Below are 23,602 nucleotides of genomic sequence, written 5' to 3' on the forward strand. Positions count from 1 at the left end.
CTATGCGTGTTGCTGGTCCGCATTCATCATTGTGCGCGGTATTGAAGACTTTATTGGTTTGGTGGTATTCTTCATGTTATACGACCTTCTAGCCAACCTGATGGTTCTTGCATGTTGCGGATGATCTTGGCAAGATATTCAGTGGTGTTGCATGTTCGAGGATTTGATTTAGGTCCATGCTATGTCTTTGCTGACATTGTATTGGTCCACATATTGATTTATGTATTGTGTGATGTAATTTTGTAATTAGGTCTCAAGAGTTGAGCACACCTTGAAATTAAGGTTGATGATTTGTATAAATAAGAGTAGTAATCATGTAAGTTGGGTGTTTGTGTTGTGTCTGCGTTCTTTGAGAGTGTTGTATGTGTGAACAAGTGAATTGATCTTTCGGTAGTGTGAAGAAGAGCATAAGAGTGTTGCAGAGCAAATAGTGTGCTTAACCAGAACTGTGATCAAGTATTTGGAGATGTTATTCTTTCAGTTCATGTAATCTGGATTGGTGTCCAATCTTTGTAAGGTAGCGAGCCTTCCCAGGGTTGTACCCCTTTGTTGTTTTTGAGCAATGAGCTCTAGGCAGTGTGCTTGAATGCATGTGCATTTCCCATTGTAATATTTACACATACTACTGTAGAGTATCATCATATTGTGGGTAAGTTCCCACCATGGGTTTGACCTTAACCGGGTTTTCCATGTCAAAAATCTATGTGTTATGAGTGTTGTTGATGTGGTGTTTATCTTTGTTATTGTTGTTCTTGATCAAATCTTAAGTTGAGGTTAATTTGTTTAAGTTCGGTGAAAACTGATTCACCCCCCTCTCAGTTTTCTTACATTGTTGTTGCCAACATTTTCTCCCCAAACAGATTGGAACTTCTTTGTGGCCCAATTTGATGCCACTAGTTCTAAGGAATCCTAGGAAAATGAATCCTCTTATGAACCATCTGATGAAGAAAACCCTCCTGCTCAAGAACCCATATTTGAGCTTGATAATGAAGAAACTAAGTTTGAAAAAAATATCAAACAACCTGAAAAAACACCCTCAAAGGACAGAAGTTCTAAGAAATCTTCTAAAACCTCCACACACTCAAAAAACAGAAGTTCTAAGAAATCTTCTAAAACCTCCACACACTCAAAAGACAAGGCCTCACATACTGTGATAGTGACTAGAAGTGTTAGTTCTACACCGGAACAAGATTCTACCCCTAAGTCAACTGAGGGTATCAAAACAACAGTAAAAGGTGCAGCTACTAGAGCTTCTAGTTCGAAGACAACAAAAAGGAAATTGAGCCATACCCCACCAGCTATTAATAGATTCACTTTGGCAAAAGTAAATGTTATGCAAAGTAAAAAGATCCTTCGTGTTGGTTCCGGAGATAAATTAGAGGGTCTAGCACTAATAGCTACCAATTTAGTAGAACAAGGTGTTGATGATGAACTGAAAGTATTTTATGAAGTAACCGGGCAAGAGGGTAAAGTTGTCAGGGAAAATAAGAGAAGAAAACGAAAAATTAGAGGGAGAGAATTTTCTGGTGAACAAGATCTCAATCTGGGTGAAGGAAGTTGGGGTTTTGAAATACCAAATTTAGAAGAACCACCTAAGGAATGTGGTAAAATCACTGTAACAGGGGATGTGCCCTTCAAAGACATTATTACTGAAGACATTCCAATGGAGAATGCTATAACAAAATATACCCCTATGGATAATGTCATTTTTGAAGAATCTTGTTCACCTCATCCCATGACGATAGAATAACCAGTAGACCCGGTTTTCATTATGAGTCTCCTTCACACAATATGAATGAATAAATGGATCCAAATACAGAACTAGAAGGTAATGTTACCCAGGAACAACCAGAAACTAGCGGTAGTTCAATTATTTCTCCTAAGGTTTTGACAAAATCGAATACATTGGTTAATAGCATGACGGCAAGGGAGAATGTCGTCTATGAGCAAGAATAGGATGTAATAGTTGAGCGGGATGTAGATGATTCTTCTGAACAAGAACAAGAGATACCACCTAATGGGCAAGAGATTCAGCTAAAATGAAAGAAGAAATGTGGACTCTTAAGGATTTAATGGGTAAATTAAAAGAGGAAAACAATGTTCTTCATAATCAGCTCCAGCTTGCTAAAAAAAGAAAACCAGACTCATGTAGAGAAGATTGTACAACTCCAATCCAAACTTGACCAAGTAACAACCTATACAAAACCTCATCTGCCTCTTAAAGAGCATGAACAAACAATATAGGAACTGAAGCAACTCTGGGTTCAAGAATTAACCAGCACTGTGCAAAGGCTATCCTCTCTTACTGGTTTGTTGTTCTTTCTCTCTTTTACATGAGGACATGCAAAACCTTCAGCTGGGGGGAAATGATGAGTGCAAAACTCACCTATAATTTCTACCTTTTTGTTTATCTTTTACCCTTATGTTTATCAGCTTCTTGTCACCAGTTGTTAAGGAAATAGGGATATTTGATGAATCATAAAGGCAAATTAAAACATGATTATTTGATACTGAAGTTTGTTGTGTATTGACCTATTTCTAATCAATCTCAGGTGGCAATTAATAGCACATCAACAAGAGCTCCATACATGGAGAAAGAGACGCAATGAAACTGGATGGTGGTTGTTACAGCAAGTTCCATTTAATATTTTGTTCGTTAGTTTTAGATATAGTGGCTTGGGGCCTTAAGCAACTATCTTTAGCCAGTTCTGTTTATATGAAGACAAGTTATGCTGTTTAGAACATATGGTAACTATATAGCATATGGCACGATATAAATATGTATACATGCAGAGACTCAGATATGTTATGTATGATCAGTATTTTGCAGCAAATCTAAAATTCCTATTACGTGAAATATTACTATGTATGTTTGTGGATTTGAAGTAGTTTAGAATCAACACTATCACCAAACAATTGAGGAGGCAGGGCCCACTCCAAAGTTACTCTGTGATCTTTTGTTCTTTGTTGTGTGTGGTATGTACTAATTTATTTTAATCTCTATTATGTGTGGTTTGTATTGGTTCATTTTAAGTTTTGTAGGCCCATGGTTTGGGTTGCAACTCTCTTAAAGTGTGTTTTTATTCGACTTATCATTTAGTTTATGTTTGGTTTCTTTTATCCTTAGCATTAGTTGGTTATCCTAAGTTTAGTATGAGCATTCTCGAATTCAAGTGTAAACTTTAATTGAACCGTTAGTTTACTAGTCTGTAACAGTCCCTGCAGATCCTGGCACAGTTAAGATAGGAAACATAACACCTAGTTTAGTCTCTTAACTTCAGAAGTGTGAGTAGTTGCATTGCATCCCCACTTAACTCAGTGCTCTCAGCCCTTTGGTAGATAGCCCTAGTACCTTTCGAAAGCTTATGAAGTCCCAGATTGACACTTAGGAACAAACTGAGGATTGGTTAAGCCACCTCAAAAGTATTTCAAGAACAATTTAATCTCACTTCTCAGCCGCAGTTTTGTCCAATCAAGACCCTCCTCCCCTTTCACTACTATTGTTTTTGTCTAGCAGTTTTACATTTGTTTCCTTGTTTTATGGTCCGAGCTTCTCACTATATGGACTCTGCAATTTGTATCTTTTCATCATTTTTTTTAATATGTGTATATATGAAAATGATATGTGTAATATTATTTCATATATGATAATCTAAACACTTATTCATGAGAAAAAAAAATAGTTGAATTTGTCACATTTTCATTATTTTTAAGAAGGTTTAAGTCAAGAGATGGAGTACTTCATTCCAATGTATTGGAATAGATGAACAAGTGTATATTTTGTATTTTGTCATTCTTTTAGTGAGTAATCATTTATTTAGAAGGAAGGTCTTTAAATTATTAAATATGTTTGAATCTTTATATTATTGAGTTTGTCCTTAATTTTAATTTTCGTATACTTTAGTTTTAGCTTTTAAGATTTATAAAATTAAAAATTATAATTATTATATTATTATGATTTTAAAATTAATATAATATTTTAAATATGATATCAAATATTTAAAATATTTATTAGTAAAATAAAATTTGGCTTTAAGGAATTCACAAATATGTGTTAAGACTTCAAGACAAATCTATCACTTATCAAAAAATATTATTATTATTACAATACTACAAAGACAAATAAGCAAGACAAGATATAAAAATTTATTATAAATTATACAAAATCAAATAAACAAAACACAAGTCATACTATAATAGAAATATTAGAGAACATATTATCCATTCCTCCCAGCTATTAATTAAGCTTACAAGTACACCATGCCAATAGTTCTTGACTCCTTCACAATGAGTAAAATCTATCTTCTTCGAGTGGTCCAATTGCTTTGGAAGTGTGATCTGCTAATTTTTGGAAGTCCTCATCAGGATATTGAAAGGCTTGAATATACAAAGATGTTTCAGGGCCCCACATGCCAATGCGGTACGCCCATCAGATTTTTTAAGATTATTAAGAACTGTATCTACTTGCAATGGTGTTCAAGAATTCTGCCAGCATTTCAACATTCTCATTGATACTGGAACACCTTATTCTGCTTCATATTACATTCACAAATACATTGCAATCTGAAAAATGAAATTTTCAAAATGGAAAGACCTTCAGAAACTTGTCCTATGAAATGCTCATTCAAAACCCACTGGTTAGTATATATGGTGACACAAAGGTAGCTTATGGGAATCCTTTTCCCTTCCTTGTTAGTCAATTCTTTCAATGTACCATGGCACTTTAAGATAAACAGGAAGTATCTTTATTGCATCCTGTACAAGACCTAGTAAGAGAAGGAACCCACTACAAGAGGGCTTCTTACTATTTGTTTCCCATTCACCCAAAACAGGGATCCAAATGCATATCCCTTAGTTTGGGTAGTGCCCTTAAAGTATGTTTGAGCAGTAACCTTACCCTTCAAGTACACTGTGAAAGTTTTGTTCTGACCATAGGAGTTGAATACAAGAACATTTGGAACAACTTTCACAATTATTCCTCTAGGTGGAGAAACTCTCGCCCTATAGATACTTCTTGGGCTGCCTACATTCGTTACTGTTCTGACAACTGAGCTACTACCATTGAATTTAGAGATTGTTATAGAAGGATAATTCAGATTGGAAGCAGATGGTGGGAACCTAGTGCATACACTCTGATCTCCTGTGACTAACCTAAGAGAAGCATCATCATATCCGATTGCACAAAGAAAATTCTTATAGTCTATAGGTCCTGCATCATACACAAGCCCTGGATTTGTTACTTCCATAGGGCTTATAATTCCTGCCCCAAAATCGAATGGATTTGCAGTCTTCCCTTCTGAAGCAGCTGTTATGATGTTGTTTTCTTTATCCAATACAGTAGCTGTATACAAACAAATTTAGAACTTCAGAACCCATAATTTTAAATTATTAGTTTGAAGGATTGAACAATTTGATTTGGGTATAGTTTTCTCTTACCTGTAGTCATGAGAGCAGATTTTATAGCTGAAGGTGTCCAAGATGGCTGTGCAGCTTTGATCAAGGCAGCCATTCCTGTCACATGGGGGCATGCCATGGAAGTGCCAGAGACAATATTGAAATCAATGTCTTTATTTACTTGTGTCCATGCAGCTAGTATATTCAATCCTGGAGCTGTAATATCAGGCTATTTGAGCAGAATAGCCAACACAACGTGTCAGATGGTTACAAATGAGTTTTGTGACCAATTGGCCATTGAAACAAGAAGAAGAAATTGCATTTCCTACCTTCAAGATATCTGGTGTTAAAGTATTTGGACCTTTTGAGGAGAATGCTGCAACTTGAGGTGCTGGTCTGTAACCCATGATGGTCTGTGCAGGGGAGATATAAGCCTGGGGAAACCTGATAAAACTGCAACTGTTAGATCATTGAACCCTTCAATTTGAAAATTTAAGCATTCCAGGTGATGCATTAACAAACAGTTCTCTGTTTATGAGTGTGTATAAAACGAAGGCAGCAGATTGGAGTGCTGATCAGCTTACCTAACAGAAAACATAACCAAAGTATTGCCAATGGGCCTATAGGATTTAAGCATAGTATCTGATAAGTGGACACAACATTTAGAGAGAGATTTCTCTCAACAGATGGTGCAATTTAGAAGATCACAAGGGGTGCAGGCCTTCAATTCAAGGCCTTCTTTCTAATTTTAAAAAATGTTAATAGTTTTTCATTTTTTAGTTGTGATTTTTGCTACTCCTGATCCTTCAAATTTGAAGTTTCAGTGGCATACATTCATACAAACTAGGTTTTCTTCAAAATAGGAAAAATGTTAACTTTGAAGGATTAAGGCATTAAGCTATCTTGCAAACCTATAACTCAAGAAAACACACCTGGTAGAGTTGATATAATTGAGAATAGCAGCACCGATTTTGTCGCCAACAATTGCACTAGGGATGACAAAAGGAATAGCAAGGTTCTCTCCAATTTCATCAATCAGTATCATTCCCACTCCTCCTGATGCTTGTACTGTTTGACTTTTTGATATCCTTGTTTCTGAAGAACCCTCAGGATGCAAGCAAACTAGTATCTTTCCTGCCACTTTAGACTTGTTTAAGGAGCTGTTCAGACAGAAACTGCACTTACCACCAGCAAAATCCAGAAAATTAGAAATGATTAACAAATCCTGCTGAATTGAATGACATAAGACAATATAAGCATCTTTTGCAATAGACCTTGCTTTTATAATGAGATACCTTGATTGGAATGGTGTAAAGTATTTTGCAGGTGCATCTGCTGCATATAAAAGCCTTGCTGAATTATTAATCTGTGCGGAATTAAGGCTTTCACCCTTCAAATTACAGGAACATTGTCAGGCAAAACTTCTGAGGTAAGGAAATTGTATATATTTAATTTTTGCAAGATACCCATTCTTGCCTTCTAATATGCAACAAAATTTGTAAACTGCACTGCAGTTCTACAACACAAAGCACATTTTTGTTTCAAAGACCAACAGTAATAGAATTTAGGTTCCATCTGAGGGAGTCAATGCAGGAGGTCTATAATTAACTTGCACTCAACCAGCCACAGGGGCATTCATTCTTGGCCTATTTTATGATGAGATTAAACAATTTGTAAACAACTCAGTATCCATAACTGTAGAGTTTAGAAGGAAGCATGCACTGCAGAAAAATGATTTCCATAAGAACTCCAATTGAAGAAGACAATTATAAAGCATAGTCAGGACTCAGCACAAACTTCCTATCTTGTTATGCAATTTGTCCTGAGAAAGATCAGTGAGATGTTCTTTGAACCACAAATCAGAAAAAAAAAAAGCATAGAGGCTAGAAGTTTTCCAGTAATGATTTTCAGCATGCACTTGAGATTTTTGTTTATTTGTAGAGTGGCAAAAGTTTTCTTTAATAAACTTTGATCGCAAGAAGAGGAAGTATTACATACACTGTATATAACATTTGACCCACTTAATATGATTGTAGAAATGAAGTTCCTATCAGTGGTGCTTGCAGCCACAGTGATAACCCATGGAGCAAGATTTGTTGCAGAGGCAGGAGTTCCATCATTCCCTACTGAGCAAACCACTGTAATTCCATTTTGTGTTGCATGAAATGATCCCACTGCAATTGCATCGCTCATATAGTCATTTTCAGGAACATCAGGGCCCAATGACAAAGATAAAATGTCTACTCCATCTTTGATTGCATCATCAAATGCAGCTAATATGTCAGAATCATAACATCCTGACTGCCAGCAAGTTTTGTATACTGCAATTCTAGCCAAAGGTGCACCGCCTCGTGCACCTCCTGCTGCTAAACCATTATAGTTCATATTACTCACATATCTTCCAGCTGCGGTAGAAGCAGTATGGCTTCCATGTCCCATAGTGTCTCTTGCTGATCTGTACTCTATGAAATCCTTTAAACTTGCCGTGTGCAATGTTCCTCCTTTCTCAGCCTCCAATCCATTCGAATAATACCTGGCACCAATCAGTTTCCTGCACAACAGTAGAGAAATATTGCTTATATTTATCAATTAACTTTGGAGTTCAACATAAATTTTATGATTCTCACAAAAAGTATATGTTTAGGAAAAACAGAGCATATAATATGCCTTTCGGGCTCATGCAACATTCTGAATTTGAGATAGTATATAAAGTCAATAGAATATTTTTTAACCTGTTACATGTCGATGAAGGAAATAGTTCCCCACTTTGGCATTCTCCCTTCCAACGAGAAGGGACAGGACTCATCAAATCATCACTAAAGCTTGGAGACTCGGGCCATACACCTAATCAAAACAAATATTCAGATTTCTCGACAGGCTTCATCATATATAAGGTACATTGAAATAAAATAGTTACAGGCAAAACAATCTCATAACATAGGACACTTGAATAGGAAAATGAGCGAGCAAATTACACGCAAACAACTAGTCACAAATTTTGCCCTAGAATAAATTTCTTAAACCCTTGAGTGGAAGGGGGACTGTTTAATAATTTTCACTGTAGTTATGATGATTTTTAGGTTATTTCTGTTATTGATCATTTTAAATCAGAGAGCTGTATCAAACATCCAGGATTTTTGAAGAGAAAGGCAGTACGAAGAAAAATTTTCATTGCAACTTCAGAAATCAAACACATAACACTGTGTCCTACATTCAGAGATGGCAGAATCTGGGGAAAAACCATTGGTCCTCTATAAGAAAAACTTCCTTATTCTATAATTGCTTCTGGTTTTGATTGTGTGCCCTTTTTTAACATCCACACAATCAAAACCAGAAGCAATTACAAAATTGTGGAAATTTGATTACTTTAATAAAAACTTCCTTGCCAGAGTTCCATAAAACCCACTTCCTAGTGCCAGGAACATAATCTGGTAAGGGAAAAGGATATATAGCTGACATGTAGACAATCTCTGCAAAATTACAACAATGCAAACCATCCACTGTATAAAATCTTTTGCTTCTGAAGTAATTAATCACATTGCCAAAGAACTACTGACTAAAACAGTAAATAGAGGTCCCATGTTTCAACCAGGATGTCCAGCCCATATAAAATTTCAATTTAAATATTAATTCTATTGTACAGGTCCGTTATCCTACATTTATCTGAATACAAGTTGATTGGATTTTTTTTTAAAGTAATATAGTACAAGAGTTTGATAGTGCATACTGCAGTTTGTCTCTACAATCTAGTAAGCAGGCTATTGCCATCCTCCAAAATGATAGCCTGAGGTGGACACCACTTTACCTGTATCAATGATGCCGATGATGACATCCTCTTGAGGTCTAGTAGAGTCATTTGGGTCTTCCAATGAATTATCATTTGGCATGCCCAGAAATTCCCATGAGTGTGTTGTATGGAGCTTTCTTTTCTTGTTGGGAAATGCAGAAACAACTCCAGGCATCTCTGCAAATTGATGAATCCAGATTGTAAAGAACATGTAACCCAGAGCAAGTTAGCTAATTGCATGAATTTGCGAATAAGAAATTACATACTGGCCAAATCCACTGCCTGGGCCTTCGACAGGTGAGCTGCAAAGCCTCTAAATCCATGTTTGTAGCTGTAAACCATTGAGGATTTGGCTTTCTCCATGCTGAAAGGTGGAGTATAGTACTGTAAGAATCTTAAACCAAGGCAGTGACCAATAACAAAGTAACTGTATAACTTTCATTAATGGAATTCCAATTTGAGCATTGCAGAATTGGAAATTGATTTACACATATTCAATCTGAATTTAAATTATTTCCATGGGATTGTCTTGTTTGGATCAACCTTCCATCATAAGCACTAGCAAGAAGCTGATGATTGTAGGCTGAGGTTATGTCTGGATCCTCATGCACTTTACTACCCATATAAACAATATAAACCTGCACGACATATTTATGAATAAGAAAAATCATAAATACAGAGTAAGCGTAAGCAAATTGATGACAAATTTTTAAGAATAGTACTGCATAATTCAAATCTTCATAGGCTTCTATTCGGACTTCAAGAAATTGGTCACCAGGGATAGATGAAAATAATTCGAATATGTTTATCAGTCTCTAACCTCTGAAGTCCAGGAAGTCGGTATCCAAGAGAAGAGAAATATACACAGAACCCAAGCTACGATGGCTGCTGCTTTTGTTTTCCCCATTACTGTCTGCCAGAGAAGAACATAAAACATGCTTCAGAAAAAGTTTCAACAAAAAGGTAATTTTCTAATTATGATATTCAAATAGAAAATGTTCAAAAATATGATTTGCATGGTTTTGAGATACAAATTCAAATAGATAAATGCCCACAGAACATGATGTTGGGATTTTTTTTATTTTAATCAGAAATGGAGCAGCGAAAACAGGGAAAGGTGCTACAACGCCATATACTTTTATAATCTAGTACAATAAACATACAAGAAAAGAGAACATTACATATGGGTAAAATGTAATTGGTACAGAAGAGAATGGGATTGATAATACAGCAGAATCAATAAGATGGTTTCTGGATTCAATTGTGTATGTTTTTCATTCGATATTTCAGATTATATCCAGTGAACCACCAGCAAAAATATACAAGAACAGAGAACATTATATATGAATAAAATGAGATTGAAAGTATTGTAGAATCAATAAGATAATTTCTGGATTCAACTGTATATGCTTTTCATACAAAAAGAAGAAGAGAGAACATTACATATAGATAAAATAGAATTAAAGGTATAATAAAAATGATAAGATAATTTCTGAATTCAACTGTGTATAATTTTCATTCTTATCCACCAGGAGAAAGAAGAGAGTGTTAAAATAAGAGAGAATCTACTATACTTTAAACAAAACAAAAACAAAAGTATATATTATACACAACCAAGCAAGCAGAGTTAAATTCAGAATCTAAAATCAATAAGTTGCTAAAGAAATCCATTGTAACAGAGAAACTTATGCAAATGAGCAAATCGTATTACAAGTAACATAAACTCACAAAAAAAAACTGGTTCTGTCAGAAGGAAACACAGAGACTCTTCAACTAGACCAGAAGCCCATAACAGCATGTACCAAATATCAGACCTCAGAATGCAGCACTCTAAAATATCAAATTAACTGAAGCTTCATATACACAGCTTCAACTCAAGAGTATGCATATCTGTAAAACACATATCATTTACTAAAGTTTGTGCTATAAATAATCACACAGTAGAGAACTTAATGCTAAGCAGTTAAAGGCCCACGAAAAAAGAAGCCATTAAACCTGGATTGAAATCCTGAAACAGGGGAAAATCAGTTAGTTGGAAGGCACTGTTCTTGTGAATAAAATAAAAGGCAAATCGAATAAGCCAACAGATGGGCTACCCAAAATGTTTGTCCCGTGCTTAGCACTGTCACAGGTGAGCACTCTCGCCTTTTGTGCCAAAATGCTCTCTCTCTTCTTTCGTACAAAGCACTCCTGTAAGGAGAACGTGATACCATCCAGTTCTGATATCCTTTGTGGCCATCGGATAAAGTATAAATTATTTACAATTAAATTGCAGGCCGAAAAAGGACCCATCCAAATGGGTTGTTCCTTCACATGTGGAACAGTAGAACCAGGAAAAGCCACGAATTACGGTAATTATCTATGCAATTGGTCGGATGGATGATTCTAGCTTGGCTGCATGACCAACCTTATGGTTCTAATTAATTAGTAAATTATGAGGCCGATTCGCTCCATGAATTTAAGTTTGGCCTATGTTTTTTTTTGGTTCTCTAATGTTTATATCATTGCGCAAGAAGTTAGATAAGATTTTAGATGGTGGAGGCTAATTTTGTTTTCTCTTTCTCATGATAATAACTATACATAGGGGAAAAGCATCTGCTCACGTTCTAATTATTGTTCATTCTTTGTTCACCCAATCTTCTAATTATTAACTTTAAAGAAACCAAAACAATGATAACTAAAAGCTCATCAATAAATTTCACATGTACTAATAGTTGCCCACTTTATCTCTAGTAATTAGAATTTATGGACTTTAATTGGAGGAGTTGTGTAGCATTAGTAGTACCCATAGCGCATGACTTATGGGGCATTTGTGCATGAGTATTGGCCATTTTTTAGGTAGTTGTAGTGCATGGTTATTGGGGCAGCTCTAAGTAGGTATCAAGCAACACTTTGAAATGACCACTTTTTTACTTTTGCATGCATACCGGATCTCATGGTGTCTATCGTTACTAACCAGAAGTCAAAACAATAGCTATAAGCAACTAAGTCACATATGGAGACAACAAAAAAAAAAAAAAATCATCAATTTGATGTATCGTTTAGGGTCTATGGGTGCGTGAAGTTAGCTATAACAACTACTGGTATGCTTCCCCTAGTGAACCAACCTAGATTCCACTTTCTTCATGAATAAGGATAATATAATTGTAAAAAGAAAATAAGATTTTTTTAGAGCTTACTTTTTGAGGGCCTAAAAGACACAATATAATTCAAGTGTTTCCACTTAGCCTCTTGTAAAAGAGGTAAAAGATGGTGAAATCTAACACCTTTTCAAGGTCTGAGGAGTCAGGTCACGACAATGTTGGATACTAAATGGTCTAATAAGACTTTTTTTATCAAGGGGGCATGGTTGAAAAAAAATCAAACTAAATGTTAGTTCCTAATCTGCTCCTAAATTAACCATATTTGAAGGAAATATAAAAACATGGGTCAAGGATGTAAGAGAGATAAATTCTTAATATCCACTTATACTAACAAAATTAACTAAATCCAAAGAGCATTAACACATTAACATGCAAATTAGCAATTTAACATATTAATGAAGTCAAATTAGAGATGGAAATTTCAAAATACATTCGCAATTAATATTGATCATCATATACATGCGCATATCAATATTAAGTAAATATGATTTAACAATAACTTATGATTGCTTGGATTTTAGAAAATTAAACTAGATAAGAGAAATACCAAACATTCATGAGACAAAGCCATTGAGAATGTAAACTCTAGGCAAAGAATCTTTTATTAATTCTTTAATCCAAAAAGTATCAATATAAAGTCAGTGATAAAAGTTTAAACAATTCTCTCAAAATGTATCTTAGTCTAAACTACAAATGCTAGAAAATGCTTGAAAACAATAAGTAACTATGGACCTCAAATCTTGCTTCAATACGTGTACCCTAATGATGAGTTAAAAATTTACATTTATAGAGGTTGCACTTCAAAATTAGGGATAAATCCTGCCTAAATTCAAATCCTAAAGGCATTGGCCAACTTGCAAGTTTTTGCCCCAAAACTATAGAATAAATTAACAATAATGAAGAATTCTAGAAACTATGCCATGGATGGATTGCTAGAAAAGAAAGGTTCGCGCTACCAAGAGGGAGACTATTGTTGCACCATGATGAAGAAACTCACCACTGTTACAAGTTTCAAACTAATTTGGATAGAAGAAACTTGCCATAGGATGAACTACATGATGAAAATGACAATTGTGAGGAACCCTAAATAGAAAGAGTATTTATGCTATTGAAGACTAATTGTGCCTTGGGAAGATATCAAATGCATTTTTAGAATGAACTCTTTGCTCGTTGAGAAAGGAAATGTGAATTGTGCTCTAAAAAGGCAAGTTTGCATTTTCCTAGATGGGGAAGGAACTTGCTAAAAGAGGAAGACTCTTGCATTGAGAAGGGAAACTTGTTGATTAAGGAGCGGAGACTTACACAAAACACGTCATGGATGTAAGGAAAGCCATGCGTGGAAAACGCTCTCCTATCGTCAATTCTAAGTGGATTAGCAAGCAATCAAGTATTTCAATTTCAGTTTGCAGTACATTAAAATAAACACAGACAGAAGATTAAGATGAACCAAACATAATAGCACTAGAGAAAGATACTAGATATACGTGGGAAAACCCTTATGGGTAAAAAACCCACCGCCAAAGAGAGATCACTTTATTCAGTAAACAACACAATTATAGTAAAGTTATCAAATCCTCTTTTTTGGACTCTGATCTCATAACTCTATTCTCACACCATGCAGACACATCGAATTGGCTACTTATAAAACCATCACCACCACATAGCCTTCATGCACACCCTTCTTCGATGTGCTCATTGGTTACATCTCTAGCAACCGCCATCTGTCCAACCAAACATTCCTTTGTCAGTTTGTATAACGGCCTTGGAACGCAACCGTCGAGTAACAGCCTATCCATTCATGAACTCATGGAAAACATATTATCCCACATTCATCCGAAAGTCAGGTCGGTTCGTATTCAAATACACCGACAGAAACATTCCAAGTGTCAGCCTACTAGTCTTTTGGACTTCGGTTCGGGCGACCATCCGTAGTCAGATACTTCCCCATCGACCATCGGAACCAACACTGAAAATTTACCCCAATATCCGATCAGTAGTAAACGACTTCATCGAACTTTGGCGTAACTTTCATCTAGTCAACCTGATCGCCGAAGGCGACCTCATCGGGTATCGGTGTAGCAAACAACCAGTTCTCTTGATCTCTCATGATACCCCGATCACCGAAGGCAATTCCATCGGGTCATCAGGAAGACAACCAAACAGCTATCTCGGTCGTTCGATCTTCCTTGATCTCTTTCTGTGCTCTGCCATGTGGCACCCCCTGATTGGCTCTGGGGTCCCTACCCTGCCACCTTAGCACAACCTCACTAATTGGCCAAAATGAAGCTCTTATTTGTTGTTGGGTCCCACCATGGTCACCAAGTCGTGGGGAATAAACTTCGTGCATCTCGCAATAGCGGTATAGCGACAATCGTTCGATCGTCCCAGACTTGCTCACCTATTAACCAATCACTGGAAGAAGGTTCCATCGGCCATTGGCATAACTACGAACAAGCAATCCCGATCCTGGATAAACCAGTAGACGACTTCATCAAAGTGGTTCTAGACAGATCGGCCCTATCGGCCATCGGCAATAGTACTGCAAAGTTACCTTGATCACCTAAAGCAGCTTCATCGGGTCATCAACACATACCCTGAACTGTTTCCCCAATGAGCAATGCACTCCAAGTCAGAAGAAGTCGAACTTCATTGGACATCGGCGTAGCTTCCAAATTGTTCCACCGATAGCTGATGACAACCTGATTGCCGAAGGCGATTTCATCGGGTTATCAGCCAGACTCCAATAGTGCTCCTTCGATAGACGAAGCATGTGAAGGCGACTTCATTAGGTGATCGGGACAACATCCAACAGACTACATCAGGACATCGACATGACTTCAATATGGCTAACCCAATAAGCGATGTTAACCTGATGACCACAAAAACAGATCCGAACATTGCTTCCTGATAACCAAACAAGGAGGATACATCGGGTAGACCTAACCCGATACTTATCCGCAACATGTTCATCGGCCAAAGTTACACCAATAGGAAAAGTCCACAACCCGATACCTTCCCACAAGTTGTTCCATCGGGGTAAGTTACACCAATCAACTCGAACACTGGTCAAGAGAATTCGAGGCATATTTTCAACAATCTCCCACTTGCCGAGGAATTTACTGGACCTGTCTACCATGCCAAACACTTACAGATTTCACTGAGAACCATGGATTCTAAAGCCCATCAATGTTGATATACCACTCGATCGGAAAACATCAAGAAAACAATTTAACATGTGCACCTATGCAGAGCAATCTCATCTCATTCATGAACACTTCCACCTTCTACCATACCACTGCCACTGGACATACATAGAAGCTATCCACTGAGAAAACTACAACTATGTCTCCTGAGCACACAAAACTCATGATCCAAAAACTAACCAAATGTACAAACATTTGTTACAGACATAGCTAGATTAGCACCCACAACAAGTGCTAGCACATCCAACTACACATACCCTTAAGATATACCAAAATGAATTTTAGAACATTAACATGTACAACCTGTTACTCACAGTCTCAAGCTTCACATGCAATACACAACAAGGAGCTCCCACTGCACAAGTAATGTCAAAGTTGAAAATAACTGTTTACAACATCACATAGAAGTGAATAAATCTTTGTACCAAGAGCTTTCCCAATACTGACCGGAAACAAAGAACTTGCAAGCAAGTCTTCACAGTACCCTGTATCATGCCCTTCTACACCCACCTCTTAAATGTCAACTTTGTTATAACAGATGAATGCATCTTAGTTGGACCTATTAATCATTCCAACACATACATCTCTAGCCACAAGAGAAAGATAGAACCATCAATGTTTCCATGTATCCATGAGCACCTATATCTGATCAACACATGCCAACCTCCAAATGCATAACCACATTATCATGAAGTATCAAACAATATGATCAATATACTCAAAATACAGAAACAAAAACTAGATCATTGTCAAACTTCCAACTGGAAAATCAGGAATATAAACATGACAAACATGATCTAAAACATCTCTTCCAAAGAGATTACATGCTCTGTATGAACATAACCATATTATGTCAAAACTCTAAATGCATCTCAAGAGTGTAACCAGACATAATATAACACATCCTAACTAAGGAAAATAAACAACATCTCTACCAAGGACCCCTTTATGGATCCTCAAGATGTCAGCATCTTCAGTCACATGAAGAACATTCACCATCAAATGATGAATCTGCATCACTGCCAAAGACCCATGGTACCTAGTCTCACATGGAATTGTGATTGAACTAGATACCACCAGATGTTTGTCTTGCCAAAACAGCTCAGAAGGCATCTCCATCATCATTCTGAGAGGACCCAGAATCTGAAGAACTCTTATTTTTCTTCTTCCCTCTGCAATCCTTTTGGATATGACCAACCTGCTCACAGTTCCAACACTTCGCTTTGGACTTCTTTCCAGAAGCGGAACTTTCCTCTGACTTGGATTTAGACTTCTTGTCCTTTGTCTTATCATGAACAACAAGGGCCTTCTTGACCATCTCAGAAGATTTCCTTCGTGTTTCTTCTGACAGCAACGAAGCAACCACATCTTCCATCTTGAAAGTGGTTGTTGTACTCCCAATGGCCATTACTAGATGATCCCATGTGTCAAGTAGAGAACATAACAAAAGAATACATCGATCCTTGTCATTAATCTTGACTCCCATGGAAGTTAGCTGAGGAACCATCATGTTGAAAACATTTAGATGATCTGCAACAGATGTACCCTCGTCCATCTTCAAGGAATACAACTTCTTCCTTAGGAACAACTTGTTTACCAAAGACTTCCCCTGATAAATATCTCCAAGTTTCTTCCACAGAAGATGTGTAGTCTTTTCCTCATGAACGTTTAACAAAACAGAGTTTGATCAATCCTCTGGCTTTTCTATCTGCAAGATCCTAGTCTTCTTGCTTCATGCCTGAAGGTTTTTGTCCAGACATAGCAACCCACAGATCTCGATCAACTAGCAAATCTTCCATCTTGAGTTTCCACAACTCAAAGTTTGAACCATTGAACTTCTCAATCTCCACTGGTCTAGAAGTGTGTGCCATCTTAATCTGCAAACCAGATACTCTGCTAGACTCCCACTAAAAATAGAATTGACACAAAATAGCCCTACCTGACAAGGATAACACAACTAAATGGCTTTGATACCACTTGTAAGGAAAGCCATGCATGGAAAACGCTCTCCTATCGTCAATTCTAAGGGGATTAGAAAGAAAGGAAGTATTTCAATTTTAGTTTGCAGTACATTAAAATAAACACAGACAGAAGATTAAGACGAACCGGAAAGAATAGCAATAGAGAAAGACACCAGATATATGTGGGAAAACCCTTACGGGTAAAAACCCACCACCAAAGAGATTACTTTATTCAGTAAACAACACGATTACAATAAAGTTATCAGATCCTCTTTTTCAGACTCTGATCTCAGAACTCTGTTCTCACACCATGAAGACACATCGACTTCGCTACTTATAAAACCATCACCTCCACACAACCTTCATGCACACCCTTCTTCGCTCTACTCATTGGTTACATCTCTGGCAACCACCATCTATCCAACCAAACATTCCTCTGTCAGTTTGTATAATGGTCTTGGAACGTAACTGTCGAGTAACAACCTATCCATTCATGAGCTTGTGGAAAACATATTATCCCACATTCATTCAGAAGTCGGGTCAGTTCGTATTCAAATACACCGACAGAAACATTCCAAGTGTCCGCCTACTAGTCTTTTGGACTTCGGTCCGGGCGACCATCCGTAGCCGGATACTTCCCCATCGGCCATCGGAACCCGCACTGAAAAGTTACCCTAATATCCGATCAGCAGTAAACGACTTCATCGGACTTCGGCGTAACTTTCATCTAGTCAACCCGATCGCCGAAGGCGACCTCATCGGTTATTGGTGTAGCAAACAATGAGTTCTCCCGATCTCTGATGATACCCCGATCACCGAAGGCAATTCCATCAGGTCATCGGGAAGACAACCAAATAGCTATTCTGATCATTCGAGCTTCCTTGATCTCTTTCTACGCTCCGCCACATGGTACCCCCTTATTGGCTCCAGGGTCCCTGTCCTGCCACCTTAGCACGACCTCACTAGTCGCCCAGAATGAAGCTCTTATTTGTCACTGAGTCCCACCATGGTCACCAAGTCGCGGGGAATAAACTTCGTTCATCTCGCCATAGAGGTATAGCGACAATCATTCAATTGTCCTAGACTTGCTCACCTATTAACCGATCACTGGAAGAAGGTTCCATCGGCCAGTGACATAACTACGAACAAGCAATCCTGATCCCTGATAAACCAGTAGATGACTTCATCAAAGCGGTTCCAGACAGATCGTTCCTATCGGCCATCAGCAATAGTACTGGAAAGTTACCCCGATCACCTAAAGCAGCTTCATCGGGTCATCGACACATTACCTAAACGGTTTCCCTGATGAGCGATGCACTCCAAGTCAGAAGAAGTCAAACTTCATCAGACATTGGCATAGCTTCCAACTTGTTCCAATGGTAGCCGATGACAACCCAATCACCGAAGGCGACTTCATCGCGTCATCGACCAAACTCCAACAGTGCTCCTAAGATAGATGAAGCATGTGAAGGCGACTTCATCGGGTGATCAAGACAACAAACTACATCGGGACATCAAGAGGACTTCAATATGGCTAACCTGATAGGAGATGTTAACCCGATGACCACAAAAACGGATCCGAAAACTAATTCCTGATAACCAAACAAGGAGGATACATCGGGTAGACCTAACCCAATACTTGTCCGCAACATGTCCATCAACCAGAGTTACACCGATAGGAAAAGTCCACAACCCAATACCTTCCCAGAATCTGTTCCATCAGGGTAAGTTACACCGATCAACCTGAACACTGGTCAGGAGAATTCAAGGCATATTTCCAACAATGGAGAGGGAAAGTTACCAAAAATATCACATTTTATAGAGTTAACTCAATTTAAATCAACTTCTAAGTGCAAAGCCACCACAAAAAATAGCAATTAAAGAATATTTTATGAAAAAGAATGAAAAAATATTCAAAAATTTAAAATTTGAATTTACTCTTGCCTTTGCTTCTTCTTATATTCCCTATAGCTTACCAGACAATAGCTTAATGATTGTTCTTATAGACTATCCATCTAGTCCACTTTAAACTTGGCAACTCTCATGGCCTCCTTTAAATTTCCATTAGCTTCTTTGAGATCCCTTATTAATTTGGCAACTTTCTCTTTAGCAAAAATTAACTCAAAACATTCATCCAAAATCTATTGGCCAATTTTTTGAGTTTGATTGAGCTATATACTGACCATTTAGTCCCAATAGGACAAAGTTACATCCATAATATCTATTCTATGTTTATCTCCGACATACAATTTTGCATCAATGTTGTTAATTATGAAATCTTGCAAATATATGTACTACTCATGTACTGGAGGATGCTCCTTCAAAACTACAACCCTAATTTCTCTATAGTGTCCCTTTGTCAACACTTTTCCTAATGAATTCAAAACTTTCTTCTCCTAGAATATTCGCCTCTTTAATTTCCTTTATATATATTTCCTTGATCTCTCTAAGAAACTCTATTTTCTTCTCAATCTTGGGAATATCCCTTTCCCATTGCTTCGTCCAAATGGATATCTTTGCCTCTATTGTATTTGCTTCTTCATAAATTTTAAAAACCTCAATAAAAATTGTCCTTACCTAGCCCATTTATTGGGTTACCTAGTCATCTATCACCTCCACCTTTTCTTGCATTGCATACAGAGAATCAATCTCCTCTTTTGGCACTAAAGTGGGTGTATCAGCTATTGTAACTTTTGATGCTAGGGAGGTGATCAAACCAAATTGCTTCATTTCACTTAATGGAGCCTTCAACTCCTCCTTGGTCTATTGGTCCTTTTGCATCATTGAATTCAAAGACTTTGTGGTAACTTTGAAGGATGCAATTTCCCCATGCTAGTTTGTTATCCAAGTTTCAACAAAATTATCCTATAATTTGAGGGAGTGAGATGCCTACCATCATTATTTACTAGAGGAGTAGCTACGCTTACTACATTTTCTCCTCTCTCATTGGTCTTGGTTGAGTATAATATTCTGGCCTTCTTAGCCTTCTTAGGTGTATCAAATTCCACTAACATATCTTGCAAAATGACTTTATTCACAATGACTCTAAATTTAGTTGTAGCTAGGAGCACATGTTAGATGGGGCATTGATATCCTTTCGAGGCTCTTGTTGTTGAGAAATTTATTTCCCTCTATCTAAACTCTCTAGTTGTTGCTTATGTCTCTTAATCCCAATCTTCTTTGGATACTTTTTTTTGGTAGGAGGTAGACTAGGAGCTTGTTGTTGAGAGGAGGAATCCAATTGTAGTTTAGCCAACTCTTCTCTTTTCTTGCTCTCCTATCCTTCAACAAATTTTATCATTTTTTGTTCATCTTCTAGAGACATTTCCATTCTAGAGGCATCCAAATCCTAAGCCATTTATGTTTTTCATCATGCTCCTTATTCTGCTCTCCTTCATTTTCATTTTTTAATTGTTCTACTTCCTTTTGATATTCTCCTTTATTGGCTTTAGGAGTTTCATATTTTTCTTCATCATGTGCCTCCTCCTCTTCAATCTCACTAGCAATTATTTATACTCGTTGTTGCTCCTTTTTATCTTCTCCAATTGCCATACCATGAGGCTCTTCTTGATGTCCTCTTCTACTTCTCTGTTGGCAATCCCCCCTATATCTTGGGGTTCCTCATTTTGGATGTCATCTTGAAGAACTTGTTCCTTACTTTTCTTAGCCCCAGATTCTTATTCTTCTTGACCTCTCTCCTCTCTCTGAACATGAACCTCAGGAACTTGTCCTTCACTAAGTTCCCCATATGTCTATGTCTTCTATGAGTCTTCATCTATGTCTATTTCAACAAATTCCTTTTGGTGTTTAGGGACTTTGGTTTGCATCAGAGGTGGTGGTTTATGTTTATCAAGAGACTTTATCTTTGGCTAGGAAGAGAAGCAAGAGCTGAAGCGTATTGAGACTTTGTCTCCTCTGCTCCTTCACCATGAGTCATTCCTAAAGTTATCTTTACTAGTGCAACTATGGCCATGGGTTCTTCTTGTAGCCAAGATATAACCATTGAACTAGTTGCCTTTTCTAGAAACTTATAATGCTTCCATTGTTTCTTAATTGGTCTACTATCTTAGCAGTGACTATTGAGAATGGGTGTCTCAAACTTACTAGTTGAAATCTTGATCATATGACATTTGGTTTCTACAGTGAGCAATTTCGGTGTAGAAAACTTTCGTGTTGTCAACCAGCTCCAAAGGCGAAGGAATACTTTTCATGTTTTACATGTAGTGGGAGAAGTTTTTTCAATGTAACCTTCATTTTTGGTATGTATCCCTCAAGCATTAACCGAAGTAGTTATCTTTCACCGAGAAAGAAGATTTTGTTGTAGCAGGAGTTCGGTTTGGTGACAAAGGGTAGATTTTCGTGTAGCTTTGTATTTCAATAAATAATTTATGGGAGAATGCTGAAGTATACTTCTATGCCAAAAAACCAATGTTGATAAGACAAGAGAGTTATCTGGGTGACACAGTTGATTTCGATGAGACAATGGAGATTGATAAGAGATTTATAAGTCATTGTCGAATCAACAACTCTTGTCGATATTTCGTGAGAAATAGTGGGGACCACATGTGACTCGGTTTGACTTGCTGGGTTGGATGTCGATAATTGGTCTAAGCTGGAATCTGTGGAGCGTGGTTGGAATTCAGTGTAGGTTACACACTGTGTTTTCGATAATTGAAGAAGTTCAACAATTGAGCCATGAGGAAACTAAAATGAACCATTTTCTATGTAGAAGTATAAATCATTTGAGGAAATAGATGTAGAGGTTGATCAATTGATTGCAGAAGTGGATTAATCAGTTGATGAAGTCAGTCAATTGTGCTGGATGAGACTGTTAGTTGCTAAATGCTAAGTTGTTGAACGTTTTGTGAGTGTGATCTATGGGACTGAATTCAATCTGATGTTTGTAATTGCTGCCAGAACATAGACTGAGAATATACACCTGAGAGAGAATTATTATGAAACTTGTATGTAATTAACATTTACTATAATACAAGTGATTATTGCTTTGGTGTGTGGGTTTTTTACCCGTAAGGGTTTTCCCATGTAAACTCTACTGTTTGTGTCATTTTTGTAATTTTTTTTGTTTACTCTGCTTTTCCTATATTGTGCATCTTAATGACTAAAATTGGAATTAAAAGTCATCCCTACATTCCTTCTCTAAGAATTTAACATTCTGGAAAGCATTTTTGCACTCTGCTTTCCTTATAGTGGCCTTGGGATCTTCTTCTCCCTCATCTTCTATAGTCCTTTTCTCTCCTTTATCCCTCTTTCTCTGACACTATTTTGTGGCTTTGGCAGAAGGAGGTTCCTTTGAATTTCCTTTCACTCTCCTCAAAGGATTTTATTTGATTAGCCTTAAATTGATCTAAGTGATGCTTCTCTGGATCACTTTTTCTATGACTGTGTTAGTAGACACATCCTCCTTGCTAGCTGTAATGTCCCCTTATGGGTTTAGGGATGCTTTAGCCATAATTAATCAATTTCAAGATACTTATGACTCAGACTGAATATATTAGGAGACAACTCCACCTTAACATGCATCAAATCAATGATATTTCGCAAATCAATCAATTAAATATTCATAAATAAATTATTCGTCCATCAAACATCCCTAGTTCTTAATGTAAGTATCAAACCAATTGTAATGTCCCCTATTAGGAACATCTCCTTCCCCACTTCTTAAATACTGATAGTAATAACATGTTTTAGACTATACGTATACTAATTTCTTATGTATTATGAATATATATATGAAATTAAGTATGACTGTCATACATATTGCAGTCCATATTAATATTACTATTTATTCCGCATAAGAACATTATCGAGCTTCATATATTAAGCATACTTATTAAACACATCCCCATGCATACCACCAAGAACAAGGATGTTACTGCCTGTAACTTAATAACAGTTCTGATCTGATTTGATCCATGGTGATCCTACTAGATGTTTTTGATTCCTTTCCTTTATATCTCTCAATGTGAGGGAGAGGTCACACCTCTTCATCATGTATGCCCTTTGGCAAGAGACACACCCTTTCACCATTCTCTTTGATAGAGTGCAACTCTTCATTATTTCTGCCCTTTGAAAGGGACACAACCTCTCATAATC

General features: G+C 37.0%; 1 protein-coding gene across 3 annotated transcripts; it reads right to left on the reverse strand.

Moving 5' to 3' along the window:
* Positions 1 to 4,137: 4,137 nt before the first annotated feature.
* Positions 4,138 to 11,663, reverse strand: LOC131053566 (subtilisin-like serine-protease S). 3 transcript variants are annotated; one of them, XM_057988188.2, is made up of 12 exons: positions 11,278 to 11,663; positions 10,002 to 10,094; positions 9,725 to 9,819; positions 9,448 to 9,545; positions 9,200 to 9,358; positions 8,127 to 8,238; positions 7,393 to 7,945; positions 6,690 to 6,784; positions 6,327 to 6,569; positions 5,724 to 5,838; positions 5,437 to 5,623; positions 4,138 to 5,341 (listed from the first exon to the last, which is right to left on the reverse strand). In XM_057988188.2, exons 1-12 carry the CDS (start codon positions 11,392 to 11,394, stop codon positions 4,767 to 4,769), a joined length of 2,442 nt encoding a protein of 813 aa, XP_057844171.2. In that variant the 5' UTR covers positions 11,395 to 11,663; the 3' UTR covers positions 4,138 to 4,766. The 3 variants fall into 3 exon arrangements, with proteins under 3 accessions (XP_057844171.2, XP_057844172.2, XP_057844173.2); XM_057988189.2 differs by having other exon boundaries at positions 11,177 to 11,662; XM_057988190.2 differs by lacking the exon at positions 11,278 to 11,663 and adding an exon at positions 10,910 to 11,161.
* Positions 11,664 to 23,602: the final 11,939 nt, after the last annotated feature.

The sequence above is a fragment of the Cryptomeria japonica genome, chromosome 4, assembly GCF_030272615.1.
Source record: "Cryptomeria japonica chromosome 4, Sugi_1.0, whole genome shotgun sequence".
Lineage (NCBI taxonomy): Eukaryota > Viridiplantae > Streptophyta > Pinopsida > Cupressales > Cupressaceae > Cryptomeria > Cryptomeria japonica.

Bases quoted from the DNA above. Each gene is read 5' to 3' on its own strand.
- LOC131053566 (XM_057988188.2), bottom strand. From the start codon at position 11,394: ATGGTATCACGTTCTCCTTACAGGAGTGCTTTGTACGAAAGAAGAGAG. The intron at 9,820-10,001 runs GTTAGAGACTGA...TATGTCGTGCAG, and splicing joins CGACTTCCTGGACTTCAGAG to GTTTATATTGTTTATATGGG. The intron at 5,342-5,436 runs GTAAGAGAAAAC...GTTTGTATACAG, and splicing joins ATCTGCTCTCATGACTACAG to CTACTGTATTGGATAAAGAA.